At 48.0% G+C, this 18,602-nt stretch overlaps 1 protein-coding gene across 1 annotated transcript in view; it reads left to right on the forward strand.

Annotated features, from left to right (window-relative positions):
* Window positions 1-4,633: 4,633 nt before the first annotated feature.
* LOC139051641 (frequenin-2-like) overlaps window positions 4,634-18,602 on the forward strand; it is a 411,489-nt gene continuing 397,520 nt past the window's right edge. Inside the window, exon 1 of the mRNA XM_070528587.1 lies at window positions 4,634-5,239. Within this exon, the coding sequence (XP_070384688.1) occupies window positions 5,176-5,239 (64 nt within the window). The 5' untranslated portion in view covers window positions 4,634-5,175. The remainder of the gene's footprint in view (window positions 5,240-18,602) is intronic.

Raw genomic sequence — 18,602 nt, forward strand, 5'->3', positions numbered from 1 at the left:
TCGAATGTTATCGATGGTTCTATCCGCTGTCTGTTGTCACCGGCCCTTGTGTATTCTGATTTCATGTATGCGCGACGCGAATAGTGTAGAACTTTCTGGGAGACACGCGGGCACCAGCGATTACTCTGGAACCTTCTATGACTGATGTGTAAAAGCCGATGCGCTTGACCCGCACGGCATATTTTTGACAATCACTGACTGTATTCGCCACTATCGTTGTTCTTTGAGTGTAGCCTGTTTTTGAGAGCACAGGTTCGCCCAATAGGACGCTAGTTTCGTCATTCACAGTTTTGTTGCCTTCTTCACCGTCACTACTACGTTACAATATTGCACTAAAACATTCCTCAAAGTGGTATCAGAAAACGTGCCGGTAGTCTACAGTCCTAACCAAAAATCACTTAAATGAATTTCAGAAAGAATTCGATTAACCACGTCATTTATTTGTTTGAGGTAGCGTAGAACAGATTCTTTAACACAAATGTTGAATTTCTGCAATTTAGAACTAGTGCAAACATATATATATATATATATATAGTCATATCATGAGAAGCCAAGAAACACTGACACCAAGGACAACATAGGGGAAATTACTTGTGCTTAATAAGTGAAATAAAGATCAGATAGCTTAGTGGAACTTAAAGTAGATGAAACAACAACTTGCCGCAGGTGGGAACCGGACCCACAACCTTCGCATTTCGCGTGCGATGCTCTACCAATTGAGCTACCACGGCGCCGTTGCCCCATCCAATTTCTTGGGTATTTATGTGTCCTAGTAGAACCCTGGGAGTGTTAGCCCGCGCCACCACTCACAGACCTTGGCGGCGGACGTGGAGCATCCTTTTTGCCGCAGGCGTCACGAGAACGCGAGAATATATATATATATATATATATATATATATATATATATATATATATATATATATATATATATATAAGGCAGGGATGTTAACCAGTCCAGAGTCTGGTTGTCTACCCTGCGCTGGGAGAAGGGAGAATCTGAATAAAAAGAAGGAATGTAGAGAGCGGGAGAGTATGGAGAGACGCGCACAGACAGCACTAAAGAGTCAAAAACGCTCGCACAAGCCAGACGTTCCTCAGAAAGCACAAAAGTGCCCTCACTGGCATCTGAGTGAATGACCGGTGGGGACGGTGTTCTAGTATTGTCTGTTACTCGGAAGGTGATCACCTAGTTTCCTGAATTTGTTGCACGTAGATTGTCTTTGTGCTTCGAATTGAGGACAGTGCCACAATAGGTGGTCAATGTTCTGCTCCCCGCCGCAGACATCACATGCAGGAATTTCAGCCATTCCTATTACTGCTGAATAAGCATTCCTGAAGGCAACTCCCATCCACAACCGACAACAGGAGAGACGTCTGTGCCGTCCTGCCGGAGGTCCGTCTTGCAGCGAAGGGTATATTCTGTGCAGTGGGGTGCACCTTGTATGTGCGGCATTCTACTCAGCTAAAGAGAGCGTGCGTGGTAGAACGCAAAGCTGTCTCGCATCGTCTGTCCTTGAGAGGGGAATGGGAATGCAACAGTCCTCTTGCTTTGACCTCAAGAGCAACCACCTCGATGGTCCGAATAAATGTTTTTTTCTCTCCCTCTCTCTCTTGCTTTGACGGCGGAGCTGCTATATCTGTGCCATCATTTCCAATGATGCCGCAGTAGCCTGGTATCCATGGAAAAGACATATCATGGCCTTTTTCTCTCAACTGATGAATAAGTTCCAAGATTTCGCATGACAGTTGATCGTGAGTTCCACGTCGGAGAAACTAGTGCACACATTGCAAGGCCGGCATTTAATTGCGGAATATTGCCCATTTTCCAGGACTCTCTGAATTGATCAAATGAAGGGCACCGCACCGAACTGGGAGCTTTGCAGCTGTTGGCGTAGTGATATGAGAAGTTTTGTACCATTGGGTTATTCCCTTTGTTGGTATAACTACGGCGTCACAGGAACTGGTTGAGTTAGTTGAGCCATCAGTATAGACGTGTGTCCAGTCGCTGTATTACTCGTACAAGAGAAGTTAACTGAGTTGCTTGAGTACAGATGACGGTAAGTCCGACTTCTTCTGAAATCCTGGAACTGTGAGGTTTACTTTAGTACGGTTTGTACACGCTCCAGGAAGAATCCGTGAAGCCATCATAATTACTTTTTTAAGCCGCATAACACCCACAACAGCACATTTGGATTCTGTTTTTTTTATGCGCAATTCAGTTCAGGAATTGCTTGCCCAGGACTCTCTTTGCTTCAGATGATGTCCGAGCTTTTGAACGCGTTGTAGAAATGTATTACCACAAATGACCTGCGTCTTTTTGATGTATTGACCATTTTGCATAGTTTTCACTTGTGTTATTTTTTTGCTCTGCTGTTTTGTTGCCATGCCCCCAGTAGGGGTTTAACAGAATTCAATAAATTAATTATAACTAAAGTCCTCGAAATATTGTCTGGTGGTTTGCCACAGAAGAGGCTAAAGTCCGTCGATCCTACGTGTAGGCTCGCCGGACGCAAAATATCTGTACTGGTGCTTCAGGTACACCACGGCAGTGGTCGTAGTCTTCGCTGCTCTCACGGCCGAAAGGATGCGCACTACGTCGGGTAAATGATAAACCACGTCATACCTTGCGAACCAAAATTGTGTCGCGGCGTGTGAGTTTCGGTGGCATATGAAATTTCACTTCGTGGTCGAGCTTATGCAGACGCCTGTGGTGACGATCAGTTTGAGCCCCGTGTTCGGATGTAACGCTCCTTATCAAACGAACAAGGAGGGAGTTCCTTTCTGGTCTGGAAAAACAAATGCGCGCTACGGTGTCGTCATGCGAGGCAACTCCTGTCTCGGCTTACGCAAGTGCGTTACTTTCCAAATTGCAGCCTTCAAATAATCCACTCAAATTTAATTTCGTGACCGCGTTGCGTGGCGATGTCCATGCGCTCTGGAATGTCCAAGGTTAAGATGTAATAAGTTCGTTGCGTGAATGCATGATATGATTTGTAACACAGGCTTACATCAACAAAGCTCGGTGTATGCGCGAGGCTGTCTCAAAGAAATCAAAATTGCCTCCCGGATAGCAAATCTGCGCGTGCATTTCTCTTCACTGTAGTATGAATTCTTGCAGGGACTGCTGCTATCAATGAGAGTCGAGTAATATCTGTGCACAGTTCAACTTATTCTGCAATACCAATAAACATTTCCTAGCTAGTACTTTTGGATACGATAGCGTGTCCATCTCTTTTCAATATAAGGGCCTCCGGCAATTACGCTGCTCCGTGGGACACCTCTGCGAACTCATTTACATCGCACGTGTCGGTGATATCCTATTTTTTCTGAAGTATATCGGTGGAGAGCATCAACATTACTGTCAGCGCCAGTAGGCAAGCCAAGGAAAATATTACAGCTGTTCAAGGGCGGCTTGACGTTGAAGGTGCAGTAGGTGTGATTATTCGCTGAGAGCGCCCTTGTAAACACAATGTAAAATGATGTTACGTTATGGAAAATTGTTCAGAGAGCGGGTGTCACTGCTACACTTCTTCGTTTTCCAAAGCCATGGTACAAAAGGCGGGAAGAGTTCGTGTTTCGGGAATATGTCGTGAAAATGTAACTTCAAAACACCCGTCAGAAACATTTTATAGCGCGAAACCCGGGTGCATGCTCGCAATAACATGACATGACAAATATTTCAGTTGGTGTAAGGTGCGTTCAACGTAAGTACCTCCACATATCATCGCTTTCAGAGTGGCAGCAAAAACAGCAAACGTATTTCCTTCAACGGGAGTTTGCGTCGTCATGTAGAGGTAGCGCTACACTGCCAGCCATATAATTTTGTACCAATTTTTGGTTGGTACAGCTCGGCTTCCTCGATAATGGGAGCACGCGCTTCTGCGAAAGAAGGCGCGTCGCCCATTTCACGGCTTTGTTCGTTGTACGTTTTACTACGTTCACTCAGAACTACGCGCACATCCTCCTACCATGACTCTCTACAGCCTCATTTTACTTCAGTTTCGTTTCTGCCATGCCGCACCGTTCATTCTTTCGCTCTACGAATCCATTATTTTGACTGCGGTCTCCGAGAAGCCTTTTACGTAGCGCCGTCTGGCGTTTCACTTTCTCCCTGCTTTGCCCGCCAGACTACGCAGGGAACCTTGCCCAATTTAAAAAAAGGGAGCCCTCCTCCCCTTCGCGAATCCCCCAAAACGCTTCTGATAAGCGTTCACGCGGGCGGGTGATCTTTACGTCACTGCCCACGTCACAGGGAAGGCGCTGTCACGTGACTCGCATGAAATTACGCCGCACGCGCGCTCAGCGACTTCGCGCGCGCGAACCGAGCCCACTGTGTTTTGGTTCGAATGGAGCCGAAGGGAAGAGGGCAACTCGAAGGAAGTAGGGAAGAGGGCGCTCCAAGCGCCAACCCTTCGCCTGCGGGTGGGAAGAAGCAGTGAAGAACGCGAAAAGTGAAGGGCGGGGGGGGGACCCACGGCCGGAGAACCAGAGTTGGCGAGCCAAGGGAGGGAGGCGAGGGAGAAAGAAGCGCGCGCTTCTTTGCTCCTTGGGAGCATCGAGCTGACCCAGGAGCGGTGCTCTTGTGGGAAAGGGAGAGAGGAACCAGCGGGGATCGCGCGGGCGGGCACCGACGAATCGCGCGCGGATCGGTCCAGTGAGTCTCGTGCTGGCCGCGGCAGCGCATGCTCGGCTTTGGCGCTGCTGGCCTCAGCGAGCCAGCGGCTGGCTGCAGCGTCTCGCGGAAACGGGCTTGTGCGTGCCTGCGCGCTCTTTCGTCATCTGTCCGTTGTTAGTAGATCCGAGTGAGCATCTCGACAACTTCGCGCCAGTGCGTTAGCTAGCTTTCCTAAGTGCCGCTTCGACGCGCACTTTTCTTTTTCGATCTACTTTCTCACCACTGCTAGCGAGCGAAGAAATTTACTGCTTGTTCCTCCCTGCTACCGCGACTGCAAGAACCGACGGTGAGAAAGCGCCGCTCCGTTGGCTGGAGCCGCGCTGCGACTTTAGGCTCCCGTTTCGAACTGCGGTGACTGTCGAGTAGTAGCAGCAAGAAGAGGCCGAACTTTTGACTGCTATTCGGGCGTGAGTCAAAAGAATTTTTTCTCTGTCGTCGTTGCGACCATCGTCAGCTGCTTTTTTCTGCGACAATTTCGAAGCTCGCTCACCGCTGCGAACATGGGAAAGAGGAACAGCAAGCTGAAGGCGGAACGCCTGTTCAAGCTGGTCAACGAGACATACTGTGAGTACATGCCGCTTCCTTAAATGCTCGGGGCAAAATTTTTGATCGCTTATCAACGCTTGCGACTTGGGCCTTAAGCAACCTTCACAGAGCTCTTCCGACCTCGAGCTAAAACGCGTTGCACTCTACGCATTTGCGGTGTTGCTGATCGCCATTATATTTCTTAAAATACTCCTAGTGCAAATCGTACCGTGTGCCTTTGTTGGTACTTTGATAATCTAACAAAACAATAATAACAATAAGTCTGAAGGCAGTAATCAGCGAGTTGACATCGCTATAGTGGCGAATTATAAATTAGCTATCGTAGGACTCATGGTAGGGGAATATTTTTTAGGCGTAATCTGAGAGCAGCTGCGATCGGAGTGCCAATATAGAGTATATGCCGTTTTCGAAGATTGCAGTGTTAACGCTTTTACGGTAGCGCACTTATTTTTAGGTTTTATTATTCAGGAAACCTTGCGATTCAGACTGTCGTCCGTCGCTGAGCATTTCTCCTGTAGCACGGCTTATTTGTGCGTCGTAATGACATAACAGCACACGCGCCAAAGTCTTACTTCATGCCTCATTCGAACAATAAACGTTTCCCGTTTACAGAATGGTTAACGAACGCGTTAAATTCTATACTCAAGCATGTTCACCGCATAGCTGCGAGTGTCACTCTAAAACACCAAACGCGGCGCAAGCGAGATAATAAAATGACAGCGTCTGTAAAGAACGATATGATTCGACGTCTGGCATTACGTGCGTAACCACGAGGGAAAAAAAATATAGTCCAATCCCGCTTTCAGAGGTGTTGCTTTCCGAAATGTTTTTTTTTTAAAGGTCGGGTCGTAGATGGGACTACAAACAAAAAAAAGTGATTGTTAATAAAGGAAGCCGCGAGGCCCTATGTTCAACTTTCGTTCAACATAGGACCTCTTCAACGGCAACTCTCCTATTATTTGCTGTATGTATGTTATTGCTAACCGCTTTACGCGTGATTTATTGCTTTAAATTCAAAGAAATCGGATGTCAGCAATGGGATCGTTAATTTTGGTCACGTACAAAGAGACGGAAGGAAATGACTGTCTTCCTTCCGGCGCAGCATGATTCGCGCTGGAAGAACACAGAAAAAGGCACCTACCGAATCTTGATTGCTTGCACGCAGCATTTCGGTTCTGTAAGCGAACTGCGATTTTCTCGCCGATTATTACGCGCTCTCAGATTTTCTCGCAAAAAATTTGCGCATGTGTGAGCAAGAAACGGTGCATTGAAGGGCGCTGACGACAGTTTCGCGCGCTGACTCAGCGGACTGCCATTTCACCATGAAAGCCTGAAGAAAACCTTGCCATCAGAATAATACTATCGCGCGTTGGGAAGTCAAGGAAAAGTGTTCTTACGGTGATATATCGCCATCAAGCGTGGACTTTTTTCTTACGGCTATATGCCTTGACTGCGCGAAATGCGCTAATGAAAGCGTCGATCAACGCTGGGTGACGGCCGGGCCGTAAACGGTTGAGTCTTTGCCTCTGCGCCTTACTCGACGTGATTGGTAAGTATGTACTTACTCGCGGTTTTCCGCACTCCTTGCCCAAAACTGGCGCAGAAAAAAAAATGTGTTAAAGACATACGGCTGTACTTCGCCATTTTTAAATTTCGCTCGAACGCTAGCGTCACAAGCGATGCAGGGGAAATTATGGGACGCGTTCAAGGAATTGTGCAGTCAGCTTTTTTGCTGAATTTGTCCCCTTTTATATCTGACATAGGTTGAGAGTAACACATAGGCAGATATCGCCAAGTAAGCTTCTATGCTTATTAAACGTATTCATACGCTTCATTTTGTTTTTTCAGAAAAAAAATATTTCATTCTGCCAGAAGCTTATCCTGGCTCGCACCATTGCTACGCATGTGTTGCGAATAATGAGTCACTAGCATGTTTCTAACGTAACTCTGACTTATCCTCTTACTGTTACATTGTGATTTGTGCGTTACTGCGACGTACGTGCACTGCCAAGTCCCCAAAAACCGAGGTGGTTGTGATGGCATCCACAAGAAGTTTTCGGAAAAGCGAAGCTACCCAGAGCACACATTTTGGATGTTTAAAGTGTAGTACGCAAGTTACCAAAGAAAGGGGCTGTTTTTACCAAGTATGTTTTTTTGTTTGCTTCCGCGTGCCGAAGATGCTTTCGAGTACATGCATGTATACATATGTGCTTGCCTCTCAGCACCTATCGCGATTTTTCAAAGACGATGAGGTTGGCTGACATGTAGACAGGTTGTGAGGCGTGCTTACGCAAGACAGGTCGCCTGGCCGGAACGAATGACGTGTCATCAACGCTGCGCGTACGCACTTGGGGCTGTATGGATACCTTATCAACTAACTGAACCCGTGACCCTGAAAACGGTGGGCATAAAACTGGGGCTGGATACTGCTGCGGTGAGCGGAAGATGTGGTATTCGAAATTATGCAAAGCATGTATCTAACACCGAGCAGACGTGCATCAGCGCTCGGTTTGTCGTTTCCCCGATTGCCTCATCATTTTGTGAAAAACTAGTTCGCTTGAAGGGGCGACAAATGTGTGGCCGCGTTACGCATGCTACGTATTTGGCACAGTCGGTCACAATAAAATTATAGGACACTGCTATTACGGCAAGTGCGAAATTCTGCTATGTTGAATTGTGGCGCTTCTTATCCACAGCTTGAGCTGTTGATAAATTCGTCTACGCCCTTCCATCTGCTAGTTGCCTGGTTAGCTCAGATGGTAGAGCGGCTGCCCCGGAAAGGCGGTGGTCCCTGGTTCGCGTCCCGGACCAGGACGAATTTCAACTGCGAGGCTTTTCTTTCGAGAAACCCGTATGGGTTGCCTGTGTAGCTCTTAGCTATGTTTGGGTGGATGTCTCATTTCGCCTTAAGAATTACTTCTCTCCACCTTGCGGGTTTCCACAGAACTATTACGACAAAGCGACGGGTTAGTGGCATATTGTGTTTAAAAGAGAAAATTCGGTTGCGACTATAAATTTTAATATGTGTTGATATGGCGTATGGCAATGTAAGGCAGCAACATTGCGCTTTTGGGGCCTATTAAAAGTTCTCGGCAGAATATGAAGACACAATTTGCTTTGTGTTGATACAAGTTCAGCGTCTGAAGTAGATGGCTTTCACTGCGCTTGTCAGTTGAAATTTTAGCGTGGTCGTTCGCCAAGCGAGGTTGTTATGATGGCGGTGCCTATGCACTTGTGGCTTCTTTCTCAATATGAGCGTTTTCTCGTCGTCCATGCCGCGAGCCCAAATTTGATGCGACGAAGGGAATGTAAAGCTCGCGGTAAATAATCATTCAATATATTTTGAACGATACGTTGCAGCAAAAAGCATCGATTTTGATACACTCGTGAATGTACTATATACCCGGCGTTTCAGCGAACACTTTCACAATATTTAAAGGTTGTCCGTGGCAGAGAATACAATTCTAGTTCGCGGGCTGATATGCTCGAAGAGGCGGACATTAGTTGCACAAAAAAGTGAAGTGCATAACTGATTAAAAAACCACTAATTACGTTTTACCTGAATACCTTATGGTCCATATTGTGATACACAAATTATAGCCGCGGAGTTCTTAAGGCGGATCCGCTTGGAAAGAATTGTCAGGGTGACACCAGTTTTGAGATAATAATTCCCGAACTTTGCGGAGATATGCATTGGCGTTCCAGTTACTTTTGTGCTTGAATGCATAAAACTACGTTTCATTAAGAAAGCAACTGGAACGCCAATGCATTTCTTCTAAAAGTTCGGGAACGAATGTCTCAAAGGTCAGTTTTATAAAGGTGTGCCGAAGTCACATGGTGTCATTAGGGGAGTTTTAGCGGAGTATGTATTAACTTAATACGTACACGTGCTCTACAGGAAGACGTGGACTAGACCAGAAATGTTAATGACAATACATCGTGACTCTTTGTTTAACCAGATTGCGCATGTAAGTTTCATCGTGTTTCTTTTATCTGCTGGCCTACATATACGTGTCGTGATTGTAATAATCTGCCACAGATGTCTTGACGATTTCTTTCTTCATCGACGTAAAGTGTCCTGCAACGCAACAACGTTGAAATTATTATGATTGAACACAGGTTTCGTCGTCATCGCTGATGCTACTGTACCGGTCCTGCGGTAGTCTGCGATAGTGAGTCTACAGGCTGTGGTAAAACGCTCAATTCCGCGATTCTTTACCACCGCGTTGTGTGAGGTGAAGATAGTTGTAGGGTATTTCGGGGAGGTGGCTTTGATAGAATTGGGAACTAGTTCTTGCCTGACCGTCTCGAGGGAGAGTGGGGCATATGTCTTCATAAAGATGCTTCCCCCATTTCTGCTTTTCCTTTCTTTCGAACCAGCTCACGCAAGGCAGGGCCCACATTAAGTCGACGGACGCGCCCTCTCTTTCTGGCGTAATAATGAGCGCACAATATTTCACGTTCTCCGCGTAACGAGTGCGCTGGGGGAGCACTAATCTAAGTGCAGAAATGTTCGCGCGGCTAAAAGCTTTCAGGCACAAGGTGACGTTCTCGAAATGCAGATACACTATAGCGCGTAGCCTTTTGTGGCCGTCATTCTGAGTCTCTCTTATTTTGCTTTTTATTGGTGGTTTCGACAATTTTTCTTTTTTTTCTTCTTGGAAGCTAGCTTCTTCCTTCCCGAGTCAGTGAGTCCAAAAGCGCCTAACTTCGTTATTTTCTTAATGAAGGGAAACAACAGAAGGCAAACTGAGTTGTGCGCCTCTATTCACGCTGCTTCTTGGACCATTCGTTTATCCAGGCGGGGGCGGAGGATTGGCTGGCTGGGTCGAGGAGCTACACGACACAAGAAAGCGTCTGGTGGGGCAGTCGTGAATGCAGTCTCCCTCTCCTAACTGCGCCGTTTCCATCCGCAATGTGAGCGGGGGAAGAAAAGCCCAAAGCACCGGTAGCAGCCTTTTCTTTGCCACATTGTAAAAACCCGGGTGGAAAGGGCGTGGTGGATACTTAACGCGACGTAAAAAAAGAAGGTATTCAAAAAGAAGCGTGGTTGCGCTGTCGACAATGTCGCGACGCTGTGAATGCAATTGAAGATCGAGTCGCAGGTGAAATGAGCCATCTAGATACAGCGAGCACTGGAACTCATGAGTGCGGCTCCACGCTGTGTTCTGTATTTACTCGCTAATGCGCTTGCATTGGTGGCGGTGCGTCTCTGGGATTTATGATAATTAAATTGCTTTCTCCGTACAGATTGTAACTCCCTCTGCCTTCGGTTCTCGTCGTACACTTCATTGCGGTGGCTGAGTGGCTGCGGCTTGATGCTGCCGTGCATGAGTTCGCGGGCTCAACTACTCGTTATGGCTGCCACAATTCGATTGGGTTCAAACGTACAAGAATGCTGTGCCCGAAAAAGAAAAAAGCACGGACAATTTAGGTTAAAATTACTACGAAGCCCTCCACCCCAACGTGTTACGTGCTTTGAAGGTGCAAAATTTGCGCTGGAAGAATTAGTCGATCGTTGTCTTTTTTTTTATCTCGTTAATTCCCGTTTAATTAATTTCCCGCGTATGTTTCATTCTCCGAGATGAAAAAATACAATCATCATATAATAACTACGCTGAAAATGTGAGCACACAAGCATTCTTCAATGATTTCCCCATCCGTATGTGGCCTTTTCGGAGCGAAAAAAAATACATTTTTGAAATCTTACGAGGAAAAACCATAATCTCAATATGGGGCGCGCCATGGTGGAGGACTACAGATTTATTTTGATCATCTGAGATTCCGTAACCTGGACTAGGGTGGCTACCTGCACCCAAAGAACACGAGCGTTCTTTCCATTTCACCCCCACAAAATGCAGCCGCCGCGGCCTGGATCGAATCCGCGACCTCGTGTTCAAAGGCGCAACGTAACCGTGACTGTGCTATCGCGCGGGGTTTCGGTGGCGAATCATATCTATAATCCCGCCGTTATCAGCTTGATAAGATGTGACCGGCACTCTGCGGCTCACGCATGGGCGCGAACGTATAGGGAGGTTGACCATAATGCTCTTAGAAAGCTTTCGTAGTTAATAAAGTAAACAAAGAGCGAGCGAATATATCCTTTGCGACGTATTTGGAAGCAGTCATGACTGAGAAAAATTTGTCAATACATAGATTGGCCCTAAGCTGTCTCTATCACCGTCTTTTACGTCCTCTTACGGGCTCGCTCCTGCTTTCGTAAGCACCATTACTTCGTTTGTTACGTTTGTGGTTAAATGTTTTCGTCTTCTCACTATTATTCTCTATGCTCGAGAACTTCGTTCTCTGTCACAAAAGCGCCGATTTCCAAAGCATAGATGAATGGCAACAAAGAAAAGGCAGGGAGGTTCGCAAGACAAAAAAAAAGGAAGAATGAATAAAATTGGCTTTGCTACTCCGTACGAGGGAAAAGGGATTTAAATAAATAGGGAGAAGAAGAATGAGTATCGAAACGGCAATTGGCGCACGAATTTATGAGGCGGCACATGTCACTATCGCAGCTTATCTCTCACGCCCGCAGACCGCAAGTAGCGAACTACAGCGCTCTGACTGCCTGTAGCGCATAGGTCCGTGGTGATCATTGTGCTAACATTTTTTTTTTTGTTCTGACAGTGGCCTGCAGTGCAGTGTCTAACTCGGTGCAGAGCTCGTTCTGGGGTGCGATCCGAGTTGGTTGTTCAGCACGTTCGTTCGGTTACCGGCGCGCGCGATTGGCCTACTCCGCGCCAACGTCACCAGCCGCGAGGCTCGGCCACGGTTTTTGTGACGTCAAAATGACGACACGCTCCAGTCAATCATCCTCCCACCGAGCATGTTGTCCGCTAGGCCCGAACGCGACGGGAGTTCAGAAGTTTGGAGCGATCATCGCTCGTTAAGGCCGATCCACATGACAGACCAAATTGATCTTTCGGACCGCGGTCCGCGCATCACGTGGTAGGACGTCACCAGTGAGTGCGCACCGCCCTTGGCCCGCGCAAGACCGCGGCCCTCGCGGTCCAACAAATCGCCGAGGCGTTTCCCGGTTCAGTTTTGGCGGCGGACCGCATGCAAACCGCAGCGATTTTGGCGTAGCCAACGAATGTTGCCCGGCAACAGAGTGTCTTCAGCCAAATCTAATCTAGTTTTCGGCTCAGCAAAAGCCAGTCAAGCGAGTCTTTTCATGTCCGCCGTTCCGCCTACACGTGCGTGCAGCAGATATATTTTTCAAACACCGTGTCCTCTTGGAGTGACCAGGAGGTTTTTTATTTTGTATCCGTCCTTGAGCAGTTCCCGTCTTTGTAGGACTCGAGCCGGAATGATAACAATGATAACACTCTGGCCGAGAGTGTAGCTGGTTGGTCTGCTCTGCCATCTGCTATGGCGGTCCGCCGTGTGGATGTGCTCTGCGCTGGACCGAACCGCGGCGGGCCGTGATGTCGCATCACGTGACCGATGGGCCTGCAGGCTTGGTACGTCGTGTGGATCGGCCTTTACAAGACTGGCTTCGCATGGCGCGTCTGACGGATTGAATTGGATCCAAACGACGGCCTCGGCAGCTAAATAATACGTTTAGATTCAATCCATAGTTTAATTCGAGAAGATGGTGCTTGCGTTGGGACCTTCGGTTGTTGCGCTGGCGTTGCTCGAGGAGGAAGAAGAGCCGGTGGAGGTGCGAAACGCGTTTGAAAAAATGGCAGAAAGCGAATTCCGGCGTCGATTTCTTTTCTTAAAACAAATAGTGCGTTGCTTGTACAAAGAATTTGACCCCATCATCGGGTGCCTCTTGATAATTGCGCCACTGTTCCAATCGTTTCTTTCTTCTTCTTTGTTTTCTCGCTTAGTGCGACACCACCTAGCGACGACGCAGAGAAACTAATAGTTATAAATTGTAGTAGTCACACGTGTTACTATTTGAAAACGTGTTTAAGCTTGAGAAGAAGAAAAAATACATTTTTTACATAAAGATTTCATTCATTGGAATACGAGAAACACTTGGTTTTGTAATATACTGTCTGCAAGCAGACAACAAACGACGGAAGGAAACTTCCGGGGAGTTCACCGCTTGCTGATTGGCTGCTGTCTACGCCCCGTTCGCAGAAATTTTGCATACTGCCACTGTGTGACGTTGCAGCAACCGAACAGAACGCGTATCGAACAAAGATTTCCGATCGCGCCCCGGGTCCGTGCTATTAGTAGGCAGATGCACAGAAGACGTGCGAATGTTTTATCATAGTCGCGGGTATGGCTGTCGGCCCATTCAGTAAGAAACGAATATAACTTCGTAAACGCGATGCCAAGCCACTACCAGTAGAATATTTTCTTTACGCTTTGGTAGCCAAGGCCGTAGACACATCTTCAGGGCAGGAGCCAGCGAATATGGGCAACAGTACCCGAAACTCGTTGAAGACCACAATGCCAATGTACAATCCGAAGTAGAACTAGGTAGGCTCGGGGCCCCCGCCGCCTCTGAGAATGATCACTTGTAGTCTGTACACAGGGGCAGTGTCGTAACTTAGAGGCTCATAGTTTGATGAGGTGGTGGATTAGTGGTACATATCTTCGCTTTATTACGTGATTCGTTTGCAGCATAGGTTTCACTCTCGGCTCCTGCATACTAGACTGCACTCCCGTCTCCTTTCGTTTACTTGCGTTCGCGTTTTCTTTTTTTTACTTGCTGTAACTATACAACGTTACATTACTGGAATTACGGATGGTGCGCCTCTGGAGTAAGGTCAAAATGTTAAATAAATGTACACTGCCTCGATGGTCGCGTTTGGTGGCCTACTGAGTTCGAGCTTTTGGCTTTCAGCGGAACGCACTAAACCCAAGGTCTCCAAATCTGTCTTCATTGGTTATTTTGAAGCAAAAATTGTCTTTTAAAGAGCGGACTCCTTTTTAATCGCATACTACCGACTGCTTGTCGTTTCCGCTGCAGTAGGTAAATGTTGGCTCGCGCAGATGGGCACTCAGGCTGATTGCTTGGCCGGCATGTACCCAGGATTTTTTTCGAAGGGGGGTGGGTAAACCAAGGCAACTTCTCCATGCAAATGAGGGGGGTACCTTTACTAATACAAATGGGAATAATACCCACCATTTGCTATAGAGAGGCGTAAATCCGCAAGAGAAATAAAAAAATTCGAGGACGCTTAAGCTTCGCATTTAAGAGTAGAACGCGATCGCATTCCAAGACTCCCGACAGCTTTTCATGCTTCCCGGCAACTGCAACTTATGTAACCGTAACGTTTACCGGGAAACGCTGGCGGCGAACGCTATTCACGAAGGCAAGCTTTCTGGTAGAAACGCGCTGTCGGTGTTTTTCTTTCATTACCTTTGTTTGTGAACTGTCATTCTCAAAACTCCGAGGAATAACTTTGTAAAGAATAAAAGACAAGGTATGATCAACTTTGATGGTAGATGAGTGGTTGGGAATGCAGCGTCCAGCACTTGATTCGATATTCGTTTTGCCGAAGCGATGTACGGCGCTGGACGCCGACGCCGGGTTTTCTGCGACACGGGGCCCTTAACGCAAAAGGTGCATCTCACAGGTGCAGCTGTGAGATACCTCTCCTTTTCTTGGCAAACAAGGAACCAGATCAAACGTGCAAGCGCAGAAAAGAAGCGCAGGAAGAACACTGCCGAGAATAAGTAAACAAGCGAAAGTACAAACTAAAGATTTCTAGCAGCGTCTTTTGAATTAGATCTGGAAGAATTATGGAGAAATATATATTTGCGCAACAATCACACCTCTTTTCGATCCCTCGTTTACTGCTCTACCAAGTGCCAAAACGAACTCGTATTGTCATTTGGGAAGTTGCATAACGATGCGTGGCTGCTAGGACCGTACAACCCCGTAGAGCGCAGGACGCTGCCGATCTTGACGTACTGCGCCCACCGCGGAAGGTTAGAGAAACACCCACGTAAGCACAACAAAGAAGTGGCTATGTCAGACGGCTCGACTGATAACTGTATAGGCGTCATTCAAGACACACAGAATTATTATCCACTTCCTGCGGCGTTTTCTCTAAATCCTTTTTAAAGGAAAAGATGTTGGTTCATGAATATATTTCGCAAACAACTGTTAAATTTGCTAATTTCCGCTTTTTATTTCTGTTGGGCGGTTGCCTCTGCTCTCTCCCGTAGAAGATAGCTTAATTTCTGAACTCCTTGCGACTCTTGTTTCCGGTTGTTAATTTTGCATGAGAAGTTCTGTACAATTAGGGAAAAACCAGATGAGGTAACGGGTGATACTCGTATTGCTTATGTATTTAATGGTTACTGCAGGGTTTGGTGATCCACACTGTTTCGCATTATTTTATTTTCCACTTATTCTAACCCATATCGCGCCTATAAGGTTCCGAGGATCTGCTAGCATCACGGCAAGCTGTCACTTGAGGAAATAATGCAGCAAAAAGGGAAGTTAAACGCAACTGGCGTTTTCTCTGGCCTCAGCTCATTCCACGAGCATACAGACCAGTTGCTATGAACCGAACCCCTCTCCTGGTCCCTGGATCACTCTAAACAAAGAGCGTTGAAGCAACGAAGCAACAGCGATGCGCGTGACCGTTTAATAGATTGTGACAACTGACCTCACCTCGAGTTAATCACGCGGGCACCGCATCGATGAGAAAGCTGGCCTTTACACTCCAGGAGATGCCGATAACTGCTCTCATCCAAAAGGAGTGAAAAAGGTGGCAAAATGTTTACCGCCGAATATCTGATATCTGTCAACTCTCAAGATCGATTAGGTGGCGCTTTAGGAACTGTGTGAGGAGTGGTGGTGTGGGCGGGCCGGGCGGGGGGGGGGATATGCCTCTTAATTTGGGGGGGGGGGGGGGGGGAGTGCCCGGACCCCCCTCTGGGTACGTGCCTTTTGCGTGGGTTATGCGGACAACATAAATATGGAGCCACGTGTCACTTGTCATTGCACAGTGACTCGTGAACTTATGCTGCTGTCAGTAGGTTTTGATTGAATTTTGCCTATCCTGCCGATTGGTTGCGTGTTCTGAATTGAAATATGTAAGAAGAGTCTCGCGCGTATATAAGGCTCTGCGTGCTTTTCTGACAGTGTTAATAATTTAGATGTCTTCCTCCGAGGCGTTTCTTGTAGCTGATGCAGCTTTAGGGTTCAGAAGCTCGGTAGCAGACTCTCAATTGAAATTTCTCCAACCTAATGTCACAGTTCGTACACAACGGATTCACTTGTATACGCGCTCACAGCTTGGCTTACGCATGTGGCATGGAATAGCCCGTACATATTTAGTGATCTATTAACAACGTTGTCTTTTAGCTCACTATTTGAGAAGAGTATTTTAGTGGCGGTTATTGGCATTTAAAGCATTCGAATGTAAGAGATTCAATGGTACTTACACCTTGAGCTAAGGATTATGATAATTCGTCTGTACTTTACAACCTCATCTAAATTGCTCAGCTGCAGAAGCCGCAAATGGCGTGCTTTTCTCGTATGCTGTAGTGGGGTCTTGCCTCGGTACATGTCAGCCTGACAGAAAGGAGTTCTTATAAACGTGTCTGGTCGACAGTCATACGAACTTGACCTGCTCTTGTAGGGTTCGCGTGAACCAATGTTCTTTGGTTAGGTTGCCTAGCTTAAACTAAATTAGGTTAAGCAACCTAAATTAAGGCGTGGTACAACCTCCTTATGATGTTACACGCCTTCCTAATGAGTCAGATCACGTATGTGGCCGCCGCGCAACGCTGGCACGGTTACGAGAGGGCAAAGCTCGAAGCGCTGATGCGCAAGAGCATCAAATAAGTGATCGCCACCCCCATGGGCACCAGCGCGGTGAAGCTCATGCAGCTGGGGGTCCACAACACCCACGAAGAGGTTGTCGAGGCACAGCAGGTACCCCAGGTTGTCAGGCTCTCTTCCTCGCCTGCGGGGAGGCGTATCCTGGAGGCGCTAGACTGCAACCCCACTGCCTTCAGGGAAAGGCGGTGCGCACTCGACGCGCGGACGCGGGAGGCCGTCATGGTCTCGCCATTCGCGCGCAACAAGCACCCACAACACAGTGTAGGCAGGCGCCGGGCCAGGACGGCCGCGCTTCTCGGATCCGTCACCGGCGATCCAAGGTCGGTCGTGTTCGTCGACGTCGCCCAATAGGGTTCGTTTGACCGGTTCGTGGCGGCCGTGGTAGATCACAGAGGTAACCTCTTTAACGCCACGTCGGTGCGGGTCTCGTCCCCGGCACTGGCGGAACAGGTCGCGGTGACCCTCGCCCTATGAGATGGGAGCAGACCGCAGGTCTACGCGGATTCCCGGGCAGCGGTCGGAGCCTTCGCCATGGTTTCGGTCTCGAGGTAGGCGGCGGCCCTGCTTTGTGGCAGACGCGTCGCCCCCCATGTCATCACGTGGTTCCCGGCCCACATGGGGCCTCGGGTCTTCCCCGTCGTTCCCAACGCCAACGAGCTGGCCCACGCTAGCGGGTGAACTCGCCTACCGCGCCGGTAAAACGCCGTTCGCGGGCGCGGATGCGGGGCTCCACAAGGCCTCGCTCCACACGTTCAACGACATTACAAAGCACTATCACCTCGGCAGGATGGTCTACCCCCCTCCCCACGCCAAGCTCTCCAGGTCTCATTCTGCCACCCTTCACATATTGCAAACCGGGTCCTATCCCAGCCTAGCCGGGGCCAGCAGATACGCGGACTCGTTTGAGCTCGATTGTGCGGATTGTGGAGATCCCTTCTGTACTTTAAGAAAGGGACTTTTTTTCCAGGTCCTAAAACGAGCCCGTGTTCACGCGCACATGCCGTCTCCGATAAGCACGGAAGCTCAGTTAATCGCGACAGGGGTGGTGTCATGCCTAGCAGAGACAACTTCCACTTCCAGTGAAGTTTGTGCGTAGGCGCTACTCTTGCAGAGCTCGTCGCTTCGCGCCGTTATCAGGCACTGACGAGCCGGCCAGTCGACGCTTTCGTGGTACTGAGAATGTCAACTGTAGTGTTCTACGCAGATGTGTAAGTTGGCTTTCCTGCATTGCGTTTTTGGCGCTCACAGTCGAATCAGTGAGAGATAGAAAGCTTCGCTCTAAAACGTCTGTAAGGGAACCGATTTAACCTGCGCTCATTTGTAGGCTGCCTTCCCGCTCTCGCCGTCCGTTAGGATTGAAGGCTCGTGGTGGGTAGCTGCGAAGAAAGAAAAACATTTAACGCGTCATAGTGTCCCCATTCTCTCTTCCATTTATTTACCTTAACGTTCCGCTTTTTCCTAATTTATTTTCTCCTCTTGCTGTCATCCACCGATCTGTACGCTGATAGGTGCCTTTGCTAGCAAAGGCATACCGTCTCCTGTTATAAGCTCAATCTGTGAGTGAGTGAGTGAGTGAATAAACTTTTATTTGGTCCAGCAAAGCGCGATAAAACG

Source organism: Dermacentor albipictus, unplaced genomic scaffold (genome assembly GCF_038994185.2).
Source record: "Dermacentor albipictus isolate Rhodes 1998 colony unplaced genomic scaffold, USDA_Dalb.pri_finalv2 scaffold_13, whole genome shotgun sequence".
Lineage (NCBI taxonomy): Eukaryota > Metazoa > Arthropoda > Arachnida > Ixodida > Ixodidae > Dermacentor > Dermacentor albipictus.